Source organism: Centrocercus urophasianus, unplaced genomic scaffold, assembly GCF_019232065.1.
Source record: "Centrocercus urophasianus isolate 14NV4802_14NV808 unplaced genomic scaffold, USGS_Curo_1.0 seq_25, whole genome shotgun sequence".
Classification (NCBI taxonomy): Eukaryota; Metazoa; Chordata; class Aves; order Galliformes; family Phasianidae; genus Centrocercus; species Centrocercus urophasianus.
This window is the reverse complement of record NW_024884811.1, coordinates 15295098-15309539: the sequence shown is the minus strand read 5'-3', so window position 1 is coordinate 15309539 and position 14442 is coordinate 15295098. Positions and strand designations below refer to the sequence as shown.

Here is a 14442-nt window from a genome sequence, read left to right as displayed (position 1 = left end):
TAATTAAAAGAAAAAGCTAGATCGAAAAGCAGACATAACATAGAGGTGCATGGTATTACCTCAGGTTATGATGTTAGAAGTGCTGATTACTCTGCTCTTTGGTACTAATATAGTGTATCATACTGAATATTGCTGAGTATCGAATTTGATGTTTTTATTGGTATTAGCTGCACATTTATACACGTAGCACAGTCAAATCCAACTCTGCTGAAAATTTATACTTTTAGAACAAGTTCTTGGAAAAGAAAACTAGGGACAGGTCAAACTTGAAGTCACAACCATTCACTGTATTTTGTAGCACAGAGGAAAAATTTAAAAACATTTTTTAGCAACTATATAAATAAAACTGCTGTGCAGCATTTAAGAATGTATCATCAATGAATACAAAAACTGATTTAATTTCTCGCTGAATGATGATAACTAGATTTGAAAGGATTATTTTGTTTCTTTTCTACATGGAAAAATTGGCAAGGCTTTTGAGAGAAAGAGGAGTTTTGTGGGGGGAGGGGTTATGTTTGTTTGGGGTGTTTTTTTGCCAGTTTTGCACATTCTCTGCACAGTTGTGATTATAAATGTGAACTGTGCCCAATAACTATAGTAATATATGACAACTGATAGACGATGTCTTTATAAGCTTTGTGTGAAAAGGAATAACAAATAGGATTATTTGTAAGGAATGGAATTTATAAATTAACTGCACAGTAATGTCTGGCTTGCTCAGTGTGGCGGTGTATTTTTTTTTTAACAGGACAGATTGCTGTTTCAGCCCGGATGATAAAATACTTGTCACAGGGACCTCTGTTAAGAAAGGTGGTGGCAGTGGGAAGCTTTTCTTCTTTGATCGGGGGACGTTTCAGAAGTTGTATGAGATAGAAGTTACCGATGCGGTATTTGTTTTAATTTTCTTCTATCCACTATTCAAAATAAGAACGAAATTCATTTCATTTTTCCCCATATACAAAAGTAGTACCACTGCTGTAAAGTATTCCATATTTGCAAGAGTTACGACCATGAGTAGAGTGCTATTCTCCCTATTATTTCAGTTAAATAAATAAATAGAATCTTAGGACGAGACCTTTGATCAGTGGAAGAGTTCTGCTTTGGTGTTACTACTATATTGCTCAAAGGTTAGTGTGAACTTTTGTGAAGTGGGGCACAAATTTTGGCCATATTTACATTTATGCTGTTCATTCCACCATTCTTATTTTATTATTATACTTTCTTATTTCAGACAAATACGTTTTAGATATAGGTTTTATATGCACAGCAACTTTTATTTAGAGTTATTCCTCCAAAGTTAACATAAACTAGCATTTAAATCCTCCTCCTGTGGAACATACTGATCCTCAGTGTGTTCAGATTTCTGTTGAATGTTGTTTTTTCTGATACTAGTATCACAATCAAGCATGCATAACCATTTTCTGGGACAAAATGTGAATGCCTCCATACTCCCTCTGACAGATCGAAGGAAACAAACTATGTAAGATAAAAGTATGGGAGGCAGGTTCGTATGAGAGCTGTTCTTTTCTGGGGCACAAGAAACAAAATAACTTAGCAAGTCCATTGACAGTGGTGGCATCTTCATTTGCTAGTGAGAAAGTTGGTAACAGAGGACAGAAACTTCCACTGAGATTCAAGATTTCAAGAGTGAGAAGCTACCTAATTTGAATGTAGCTGTCATTGAATAACTTCGTTTTACAGAAAAACTGTTCTTCAATTCTTTGAAATAGAAGGTCTGCTCATTTTTTCAGGTAGATAATACAAAAGGATCCAAGACAGATTGTTTTGCTGATGACTTTTCTCAGAATCTGGAGATACAGTTGCTTAAAAATGTGGGAGGAACAAAAGAGTTGAGAACTAGCAGTAGGAAGTTGTTGGAAAAACAAGATTAGGCGCCCATATGTGACTTCAGTAGGGCCACTCAGACAGTAAAAATTTAAGTATGTGTACAAATCTCAGCAAGTTCACAGTTTTGGTACTGTAAGTTTCTATAGGTGTTTATATTTATATAGTACTTTTTAAAACAGTAATAAATTATTTTTGCCTATGGAGTTTTAGTGCTGCTGTTTTTCTTCATCTGTACTTATAAAACTTAAGTGTCATTTTCCTACTTGGAATATAAAGGATCAAATGAAAATAGTGGAAATAATAGATGAAGAATTCAATCTCATAAATGCTGATTTTACGATGTAGTTTTCAGTGAGCCAGCACTAACAGTACCTCTACAATCACTGTCCAGCTTCCAACTTCAACTCTACACATGTAAGAAAAACATAGTTAAACATTTTGATGTGAGTCAAAAAGAAGAAAAATTACTATAAGTAGTGTTTTAAAATCAAAGCAGTATATTTTTTCAAAATGTTTCTGTTTTATATATTCTTTGATTTTTTCTACTTTTCCTTCTCAAATTGCAGTGTTAGATGAATTACAAATGAGTAAAGGCATGCTAAAAGCAAACAAAGATTAAAGATGCAGGCTTTTGTACTTTATAAGCAGCACATGCCATTTATTGAAATGATCCTTCAAGTCTATATATACAAATTGATGAATTGATAAGATTAGCATCTATAAATTGATAGGTTTGTATCTTGTGTGTAGTTTATCAAATCGTTTTTTCAGCAGCTTAATAATTAATGACTCTGTTTGTATTGACTTATTTCTTGGTTGCCATGTTCTCCTTAAATGCTTTCAAAAATGCAGGTACAACTGTTAGTGATATTAAGGATAAGTATCTACTGCTGCCTGAGACTTTTTAACTAAATATCAAGCATCTTTAGTATGTTATATATTGCTTAAATATGTAATTGCACTATTTTTTTTTGTTGTTGCTGTTTTAGTCTTTATGTATATGAAGTTGCATTGTACCATTATGTGTAGGAAAAGAGCACAAGTACACCAGTAGTTGTCTCTACAAAGAGCTCACTATCATGAAAGTGACTTCAAATAGAGTTACTTCAAATTGCTGAAGAAGGGCATCATTAGTCATTTATTTCAGTGAAAATTATAAGACTCTTGGCAACAATTGTTTGCCAGCTTACTGATAGAATGGATTTAAATCAGAGTAACAAAAAATATGCTGTGAAGAGAAAACATAAACAGTTAATATGTAACTTTTTTTGTTTCACAAGGCATTTTTTTAAGAAAGTCTTCAGTATTCTTGGTAATTTTAGTAATCTAGGAAAATGGAAAACAGTTAAGAACAGTAAAAATTATCTTAAACCTCTGTGGTAAATAGCCAGTGCAATTGGCCTGTGAATGAACCTAGGAAGTAAGGGGAAAATATTTAATGGGAATGTTTAACCAGAGCTGTGTGTGACATTCCTTTCCATCATACCACACAAACCTTTTTTTCACCTTTTCTTTCAAGTTTCCATGGGAAAAACCATTACTGCTTCAGAGCTGCTGGAGTGAAAAAACTTGTGGTTTCACTAATGGACTAACAGTCTGATTAGTCTCTTCTGTTGTGGCTGGGAACACAGTACTAATTAAATCTCAACATCATGCATAAGGGTTGGTGGTTTTTGGTCACCATTTGTAGCTAAACTACTGCATAACTACAAGTAGCATAACTACTACATTGTCCAAATACTGAATGCTGCTCCACAATGTAAGCATTAGGCACTTCTCTAGAACTAGTAATGGTTCTTGAAGAAAAACTAAGTACCTGTAGATAAATGTCAGATGTGATGCAGGCCATGAGCTTTGTCTCTGGCCAGCACCAGTATGCCTGCACGACACGTGCAGCAGGCAGATACACAGCGTTGTTTTTCTCGGCTGTCCTCTTGTGTCTCCAGTGATCTGTGACTTGGAACAGTCTGGACACAGACAAGAATTCTGTGGTTAACAGCTTTCAGTGGAGTTCTCTCGGATCTTATCAGGGAGTGAAACAATCGTGTTACAGGATAATTGCAGGTTTGTTTACCTGCTGCTGATTAAATCAGAACTCTGGGGTCAGAAGTGCCTCTGAGGCTCTCTGTGCAGTATTTCACCCTTACTCTGGTTCAGTCTCTAGTGAAGCAATTGGAAATGATGAGGAGAGTAACCGTAGTTGAACTGGTTAAAATGTAAAGAATTTATTTCTTAGCTTTTGTTAATAAATTTTTGAAATCAAATATTTGTCCTGCTATGGACAAAATGCAAGTCTTCATCGTCCTATGCACATGCCGCTTTTTTGTAGATTTTCTGTCACAATTTACGTTATTGTGGTACAATAGTCAGAAAGCAGTTATTTTGCAATCACCTCAAAGAGCCACAAGAAAACATTTATAAAAAAACATTTATAGGTTATTTGTTTGTAAGGTTTCATCTTTCAGGATCTATGTAATGGACTCTTTTTGGAATGAAAGGGAGGTTTCATTCACAATCAAGAAGCATTTATTCCTAATTCTTGGGTCAATTTATGCAAATACGAGATCTTCATGAGAATTAGCTATAAATACCTACTGTATGGGAAGCAGTGTTGTCTACATATTTGCCCCCTATGTTACATTAATTTAATATAGCTGTGAACACTCACTTGAATCACTCTCATGTCTGTCATTCATTTATCTGATTCAAGTATATCGACCAGTAATTATTCTTATTAGAGGCAAGATTGATTTTGGCAGCAGTAGAGCAGTCTTTTTTGCCATACAGAAAGGAGATGAAGTACACTCAATTAGTGACAGGCAAGAATAGGCACTAAAGAAATATGTTGTACAATTATGGAAATTACTATTTTTAAATGAAAATGTGAGTAATTCAGTAAAGATGCTGAGGTTATATATACTAGAATGAGATGTTCAGATTTTAAAATATCCATCAGGTTTTTGTAGATAAGCAGCAGTCCAAAATCATATATTTACGCTGTTTGGGGAATCATATTTCTGTTAGGAGCATTCTTCAGTATTTTCTTAGTTTTTCAAAATAAGTAGAAGTTAAGTTATAACTTCTGAAAATCTCTCTAAGGGATGTTTCCGGAAGGTCTTGTGAGGCAAGCTATAAATAAGCCTTCATTTTAAATTAAAGAATGAAAAGGAAAGAAAGAAAAAGAAATATGAAACTTCCAGCACCCTTTATGCAGAGTTGATATAGGATTGCAGTATTCCTTTCATTGACCTCAAACGATATCATTTACTGTTTATAAGGCAATGTAGTATGTGAAAGGGCTTTTCCACTGCGGCCCAGTTGATGAAGATTTAAAGCTTTTTAATAAAAGGAAAATAAATTATTTTAACTTAGGGGAGATATCATCATGGTATGTCTTGTTTTTTTAACTTATTTCTTCTGTTTGGAAAGAGGATATGAATTTCAGGATAAAGAAGTAAATGCGATATTTAAGGTCTGGTTAATTTTTGCGACAAAGTAAAAACTATCTATTATGAGATATGAATAGTGGGAAGGTGTTTTCTTCTTTAATGAGGTAGCTTGTCAATTTTTATTCCCTACTTTCATATATATAAAGACAGTGTAGTCCTTCCCTCCTGTATTCTGCAGCAGCACTTACTTTATTTTAGGGGAGCTGTCACTAGAGATTTGAGGTATATGAGAAAGATGAACTGCGCAGCTTTCCTCACTGTAACAGTGGGGGTTGTACATGAGAGCTGTCTGCCTTAGTTTTGCAATATATTGTTGTGAAAATGTGACTGTAATTCTCACTGAGCAGGTGTTTGAAAATGTTTGGCCTTGCAATTACAAGAAGAACAGTTTATGGCTCTGATTATGTCTCTTTCTCTGTACATCAATTAATAATCATTACTCAGTGATTCATTTCACTTCTCAGAGTGTTTTATAGACGTGCATTGAAAGATGCATGATACAGCATTACTATCCATGTGTTTTACATTGGGATCCTGTTTTAAATTATTAGCCTCTGAAAATGTTATTTGGACTTTTCAGGTTTCTAAATAGAAAATAGTAAATTTTATCAATTTCTGATCCCTTTTCTATTAAATGTTTCCACACGTTTTCTCAGTCATGTTTCATAAGGGAAAATCATTGGTATTGTTTCCTCTACTGCTATATTCACATGAGTATTTTAAATCTAATGATAGCAGGTCACTGCATTCTAGATATTCCCTAAATTCCCACCATATTTATTACACTTGGCTTTTCTCCTTGGGTGAACTCCAGTGGAATCTCAAATCCAAAGATTTTTGCAATTGTGGCTTAAAGTGTATTTTTAATATCATATTAGAATGTTTCTGTTGTATGAGCACCCTTTTTTTTTCATAGTCTGCATAGTTTGTATAGGTACCATCCTTTGCTCAAAAGAAGAAAGGTGGAAGATTTGTGTGAGTACACTAGGATGGATTCATACCTTCATTATAAAATGGAAGAACTTGAAAGTCACTGCATTAATGTCTTTCCTAAATGCAGAAGCAGTTTGAAGTTGGTAGATGGTCAGAGAAATGGGGGTTGAAGGATTCTTTGCTAGTGGAAAGCTGTCTTTAGCTGTTAGCATCCAAACATTGAAATATTTGAAGTAATTTGAAATGTAATCATTATTGTTTCTTAAGAAAAAAAAAAGCTATACTAAGAAGCCAGTAAGGCTTACTACATAATATTAATAATATTATGAACGTCTTAAGCTCCTTCGTGTTTAAAAGATGTTGCACTGCACAAGCAGTTCATCATCAGGAATTTGTAACTTTTAAACAAGATTAAAGAAAATAGATCTTCTAAATGAATTAATTGCCTGCATTTGCAGACTGGACTTATTTCCTTCATCAGTGTTGTAAAAATTCAGTTAAAACAAATGTAAATGTTCAATCAGAAAAGCCCAATTTGTCTGCTGTTATAGTGCCCTACAATTACGGAGTCCATGAGCACAGTCAGAATGTCAGTTTACACGTTCAGTATCTACCCTGCTGACATGCCTCTTATCTGACTGTCTGAGCAGCCAACTGCAGCAAATCTGAACAGCACTGTTCTAACAGGACCTGTCACATACCGTCATGGCCACTGAAGCAGAGCTTGCATGTAAGAAAGAAATTTTGTTAAAGTTTTTCTTTTCCTAACTGAAAATATTTTCTTAGAGCAGCACCTGTTGCTATCATTATTGTATAGCTTCAAAACAGATTCTGCAGGAATTATTTAATAGGTTTATAGGTTTGGACAGGGAGAAGCAGCAAGGGGGAACAGTGTTTCTGTATTACCCTCATTCAATTTTTAAGCGTCTACAGAGCTAGTACTGAACTTTCAAACTAAGATTCTGAAGATTTGTTGACGAGTTTTAGAAGTTTCTGTCTGCTGTATCATTCTGTACAGGGAATATTTAATTTGGCTTCCAGAATCCTTTATCCTGAACTGGGGAGTTTTATGTAAATAGCACAACATACTGTAACACAGATTCTCATTGTGTTGCTCCATTTAGTTTTCTGTTTTTCTTATATAGTTATTTTGGCCCTTGTGGGCTGCAGGGGATTCACCTGACCAAATATAGATGTCTACAGCTGATCCAGTCACCCTTAGCTCCCTTTCTAATAAGCAGAGAAAATAAACACATACAGACTGTGGTTTATCTCATACTAAAATAGATACCTAAAATAGGTTAGATGAAGGCCACTGTAAAATGCTGATTTATCTGCATTAACTGTAAAGTGAGGCAGTAGGGTACAGACATTTAGAGTAGACCTATAAAGTTGTAGGTATCTGAAGTTTGGTGAGATAAGTCCCACTTAACATCTTCACTTCCCTCTGCTGGTGTTGATTCTCTCCTACTAAACTTTTCACCTCACTTGTTCTGATCTTCTCAATTGCAAAGTTAGACAGTAGGCTACTTCTGCATTCATTTGTGTTGATTTAAGGATTTATGACCTTAGGCAATATATATTGAGAAAACGCTGCCGCTCCATGGAAGAACCATGATAGATGAGACTCAAATGTAAACTCTCCTAATAGAACCTGATTTTCAAACATAATATTCAAAACATCAGCATCTTCACCATATGATTACAGAACATTATCTAAATTTGAACAGACTTATTTTTGATCAGTGAAAATACCATCAAACCTACAGTACATTCTTCAACTGATGAAATGTGTGGAAGTCTAGAATTTGTACGTTCTCTTTCCTGTTTTGCAATTAATCTCTAATTGACAGTATCTTTTTTTCCAGTGTTAAATTACCAGCACATGGCAAATAGCTTGTGAGGAAATAATTTTTGCTTTTTTCAGCTTGCAAGTGGGATGTTGACTGCACACTCACCACAGATATAGTGCAAGTATCAGCTGTATGTTAGCATCATTCAGCAAAGATTTCTGCCCTCTGAGTATGGTTTCTATCGTGAAAATAAATAACATCTTCTTCACTTGTCAGTCTGGTTTGTACTTTCATTCAGACAGTTTTCTTTTAGCTAACTGCCATGAAAGCAGACATGAATTCACTTAACTTAGCCTAAAAGTGTGATAGCTGCAGTTTTTGTGGTGCTGCCACAGGGGAATGAAAGACTGTATCTGAAGTGAAGAGAAAGGAAAAATTGAACAGGTTTATTCCAAGAGTGCATTCCTAACACAGAAGCACTTTTTTCTTCCTCTGCCCTGCTTGGCAGAAGAAACTATGCCAATGAACCTAAGTAAGCTGGTGCATTATTATGGATTATCATGAAATGCACTTCACATGAAATGTTCAGTTTCCAATACAAATGTGTGGTATTTAACCTTAAAATTTTACTGTCTTTAGGAAAAAGAGGTTGATTCCAAAGAAAACAGTTCCTGACTGACAGGCGTTAAGACCTTCTTATGGAGGGAAAAGAAATTAAAACATCATTAAAACATGGGGTAAAATATGACCCCATCTAAATTAAATTTTACGGTAGCAAGGAAAGAATATAGCTCCTCTGAGCTGAGTGCTGCTGAAGTGTATAATGATTCCTATTTATGCCAAAAATAGGCCCTTGGAATGTTTTGGAAAATGATGAGACTTGATACGATGCCAGTCTTGCAACAAACAATGACCTCTGTACTCCAGTTATCAGTGCACGCACAGGCATACAAACGGTGTCTGTTTAATAAAATTCTGCTAATAGCAAAAGATTGCTGAATATCTTGGTGCTTATTTACATATTTCTTTACAGTTACATTTTGTTGTATGCTGGTTAAATTTTCAGCTGAAATGCAAAAAATTAAGAAGTCCATACTTTGTATAGCATCACCTCACAGACGTGTAAAATGTTAGTAAGAGGAGTGAGAGGACAGCGGTAGAGGGAATCCTTAATTTTCTTTAGCTATCTTGCAGAAAAGTGAAGGAGGATAGAGATGAACAGTACTTTTTAGAGACAATCTTTGTGCATGTTGTCCTTATTCTGTTGTGTAACAGGCAACCTTAGGTTTTCATAGGTTCAAACCATACTAGTGAGGTTAAATGACTGCCTCCACTCTTGAATGTGACAAAAAAACATTTGCAGGTGTTAGAACTGATGTTCCTGTAAAGGTCATACATACTCTGTAATAGTGGGAACTACTAAGAATTGCTGGATTTGCTTTTTTTGTTTTTTTTCTTGATATGCTTTGTGTTTGTGTATGTTTTCCATAGATCCTTTTTGCTTTACAATAGGAGGTTGAGGTATATATTAAATACTTCAGGGCTACAGAAAATATGGCATGAATCTTTTGTTCTTACACAAGAATTATTCTGCTCATAATCAGACAAAAGCCAGGACTACTAGCTGTGTAGCTGGGAAGAAGTGAGATTGACCTATTAACACTTGGCTTGATAGTCTCATGAAACCTTTCCCTCATGTTGATGACCAGCTTGGCAAGCCTTACACCAGTGATATCTGACTTGAATCCCCCAGCCAATTGCTTCACTTTCCTGTTTGTCCAGAGGACAGAAGGAGTGTCAGCATAGACTGCTTCCACTCTGGTTTGGATGGCTGCGGGAGCAAGAAACCCTGATCTCCAGAGGAGCTTTTTCTGACCTTCACTAAGGAGAAATACCATTGCCTCTTTGTGGCAGCTGAGATGTGGGAAAGTTTCTGTTACTGGGTGGAAAGGGGAACCATCAAGGAGCTAGTGCAGGAACAGGCCACAGCAGGTGTTGCACGATGTCTAAATCGCAGAAAAGAGTAGGCAGTGCTCATTCCGTCCTGGTTCTGTTCTGTCCTGAATGTTTCTACTTGAAGTGTGGGCCAGGAACTGAATTCTGTCATCACTGCTGCAATCTTGAGCTGTCTTTATAACCAAAGATCCAGGAGAATTCTTTCAGTCCTTGACATCAGTCTGCAGTTTTATGACCTTACCAGCCTCGTGGTTTCATCGTAGTGGTAAATTTTCCATTCCTATGCAACAAATCATTTTAATCTTTTCTTGCTGACCTTGTAAAATGCCCTCTCTGCATTGTTTACCCCTGTAGGGGTGTTAGCCCAAGTGTTCTGGACAGTTTCAGTTGAGGCAATTAGCTCTTGCTTGCTGAAAAATCTGTTTCAGTTATTCTTCACTTTGCCTATTAAACACAGGAGTGTATTTCTAGGCCAGAATAAATGTTCCATTCTGTGTTACAAATAATTCTGTTTCAGGCTGCAGCACTGCATTTAGAGAGCAGTTCTGTCAAAGCACAGGGACATGCGTAGTACCAGCAATGCCATTTGAATAGTTGCCTACTGAACTAGGCCTACTGGAAAATAACCTAACAGAAATATTATGTGATGTAGTTTGGTGTTTACCTGCACCAGCATCTCTGTTTGTGCAATACAAAGAGAATCACACAGGTGAAAAAAGACTGTAAGGGACTAATTATAAGCCCCACATGAACTGGGACTGCAGCTGTTTCAGAAGATATGCAAATGGAATGGCAAACAAGGGAGAAAGCACTTTTGCCTGCCACCTTTGTACTGATGAGTTTTATGGTTAAAGATTACCACATACTATTAAGCTTTTACATTATTACAGGTGGATTTTCTATCATTGGTGCTAATTTTCAAACAATATGAAATTTGAAGCTTTAGTTTAAAACAAAGTTGAAAGTATTGCTTAGGCAATTCAGTTTTTCTGTTTAACGTAATGGCATAGCTGCTTTCAAAAATTTTACCACTAGTTTCAAGGACTAGCTAGGTATGGCTAGTTTTAGGCTGTTGTTAAAGAAAGAAAATGTGTTGATCCCAAATGGAAAAAAAATATATCATTAAAATTCCATTGGTTTTTAACAATTCTTTTCTGTCAGTCATTATTATAAGATAATCTGTTATCTGAAAATAATGACAAAGGCCTCCTCTCAACAACACCCACTGAATCTGTCCTAAGTTCTTTCTCAATGTTCTGTTCACATTTTTAATATTCTCCCTGCCTAACTTCATAGCATTTTTTTCAGTATTTTCCAATAGAATCATAGAATCACCAAGATTGGAACTAATGCAGACTTCTGAACTTATGTATGCAGTAAATATTATCAAAGACTTTCTGGATTGATTTCATTTGAAGATTTTAATATTTTGACTACAGTATTTTGAATCATTTTACAGATTTTGAATCATTGCTACTAATTGTATTTTGTAAGTGATGTATATATAAGTGCTGTATCTTAAGATAGATCAGTCTTATGATTAAACAGCTGCACAGCTCAGTCTGTGGTTAGAATCACTTTGAGGACTTTTATGTCAGGCTTGCAGGACTTTATGTTTCAAAGATATGCTGTCCAATACCTCAGCCTTTACAAAAATCTCTTTTCAGATGTTGATGATGTTTACATAACGATACATTCTGCGTTGTCCTTATTTGTTATAGTAAGACAATATTTTTCATTTGCAGAGTTGAGAGATTATCTCAAATTTTATGGTTTTTGGAATCTGCATAGCTTTGTCCTTTTTCAAGCTTTTAAGTATTTTAAGAAACAGGTGAAGTTTTTAGTGTTGAGTCTGGAATTACGTAGTTAACTGAAGTTATTATTGTTGGTATTTCCTGAGCCTTGAAACTGGCATCCACTAAGTTTTTATACAGCTGGTAATTAGTAGCCTTTTGTTCTAGTTTTTTGTAAAACACTATCAGGCAGCTTAATTCTGTGTTCCTGTTTTGCTTCTCTGAAAAAGCATGAATGAAGCCAGCTTGGTTAGTACAGTTAGAGCTTGCTTTTAACTGCTGATGTCATTACTTCTGTCTTGAGCTTTTTTCTAAGGGGAGGCAATTAAAACTATTGTACCACCTTGTTCATTTTGATATTCATTGTGTGACACAACTTTAAAATGACACAAACTATTCTTAAAAAGTCACTGCTTAAATTGAAATAAGGATTCAAGATAGATACTCTTTCCATCTCAGACAAGCAGAAACTGGCAAGAAGCTGCTGGGTATTTGTGCCAGGTAAAAAGGCATTATCAATAGCTGGAGGGAGGCAGTTACTGCCCTCTGCTCAGCTCTGGTGAGACACATTTGTTGTGCTGGGTGTTGTTCTGAGTTCCCTAGTACAGTAGAGATATAAATATATTACAGTGAGTTCAGCAAAGAAAAGTAAAGATTATTAGACGCTTGCAGTATCTGAAAACAGAAAGGCTGAGAGTGAAAGAATTGTCCATTCTGAAGAAGAGGACACAGAGAGAATCTTATTCATAAGTACTTAATGGGGAAAACTAAGCAGATAGTTTTCAGTGGTGCCCAGTGGTGGGACAAGAGGCAATAGGCACAAAATGAATTAGAAAAAATTCCACTTAAGCATAAGAAAATGTGTATTTTTGCTGTCATGGAGATGGTCAAGATTGGAACAAGTTGCCCAGAGGGGTATCCTGGAATATGCAGAATCGAACTGGATAATGTCCATAGCTACCTATTGCAGCTGAGCAGGCTGAGAGTAGGAAAGTTAAATTAGGTTATCTCCAGAGGTGTCCTTCCGCCTCATGAACCATTCTCTGATTCCTGTAGGGGGGTGCGTGCATGTACTGAACAGGCCAAGGAAGCACTTGTTTTCTTAGTATGAGCATAATTATTTGGCTACAGAGCTGGAACCTTCTTTGACCTGAAATTTGATTATTTGCATTTCCAGTGATAAAGATGTCTACCAATTTTTCTGCGTAAACATGGCAAGAAAGTTAGACATATTAATGGAGAGATGCTGTGCTTGAGAATCAATTATTTATACACAGTGAAGATTCTCCTTTGCTCCTTGCTCTCAGTGTTAAAACCTGGCCTACGAAGATCCCTTTGATGTATAGTTGTTCAGAATTTTTACTTCTGTAGGATTATGTGATTGGGAAAGATTATTAGGATTCAGTGTAGGAATTCAGTATTTTGTTCTTCTTAAAGTATTGCCAATTTCTAAAATAATCTGAAAATCTCTGTAAGTAGTTTTCATTATTTCTAATAAAGTAGGTTTATATGCCAGTGGCTTAATAAAATTACTTGCATGTTCAGAGCTCATTTTTGTTTAGTTTTTAACAAATTATATTCTGGAGACATTTTACAGTTTCAGGAGATTTATAGTGCTGCATTTTATGGCAGTTTCTTCTGCCTGGTCTGGAGCACGTGCCTTGCTGGTTTTAAGTGTGCTGCGGATGTTTGACAAGTCAGAAACTTAGCAATCCCCATCAGCGCTTAGCCACACTGTCTCAGGCTTTGTTTTTGTTGGCTGATATCCAGTACCATGCTATAAAATACATTTACTTGACAGAAGAAAGTGGAGAACCACATTAACTACAAAGTTTTAAAAGGCTGGCTAAACACATGCAATAAATATTAATAAAAGAAAAGGCCACCCACCTTTGACCTTCAAAACTTGTTATTAGCTTTGTATGTTTTAGAATTACTGTAACATTTTGAGTAATAGCATTACATAGCAGTATGAAAGAATCTCTTTCTTAAATAAAGCAACTTATTAAGAACTCTGTATTGATTGTTTTGCTATCTTGCTGCAAGGATTATGGAGATACTGCATTGCCAGATTTTTCTGTATGTTTCAGAGTTATCTGTAAAAAAACATTGTCGCCATTTAGTTGCTCCAAATAGATAAGCCAGGTTAATTTGTACTTTTAAGTAAATGGGAAGGTATAGCATTGTACATGTTTGTATGCAATTGGGTAGGATATTTTGTAGAGGAACTATTGTAAAGAATGATTATGCAAACTTTTTTCCTCAACTTTTTTCTTTTAGACAAGTGTAGCAAGGAGAAAAGCGGTTTTTAAAAAAGTCATCTTTCAACTTATGATAGAATGAATATCTAATTTATGTTGGCTGAATGGGCTTCACATTTTCATTTTAGTATTTTTTGTTAAATGCCTTGCAACGTTCAAAAAGAGAGAATGGGGGGGTGTGGACCAAACTAGACATACGAAGGAATGTGAAATGTCAAGAGCAATTCACCATTCAAAAGAGATTCGAAAGAGCTGCTACGTAACCATTGTCTTCTAGGTTAAATGTTTATCCCCTCCCAAGATAAAGGCCTATATTTTACTTGCACTCCTAACTATATTTTAGGTTTTTTAGTGTTATTTCTCTTTGTAGTACATTAGTGATTCCTATTTTTTTTAATTGTATGTGCTA

At 35.5% G+C, this 14442-nt stretch overlaps 1 protein-coding gene across 1 annotated transcript in view; it reads left to right on the top strand.

The window, feature by feature from the left end:
- The window catches only part of WDR70 (WD repeat domain 70), a 146978-nt gene that overhangs the window by 115955 nt on the left and 16581 nt on the right, over positions 1 to 14442 (top strand). Inside the window, exon 13 of the mRNA XM_042825803.1 lies at positions 749 to 887. Coding sequence (XP_042681737.1) covers positions 749 to 887 — 139 coding nt within the window. The remainder of the gene's footprint in view (positions 1 to 748; positions 888 to 14442) is intronic.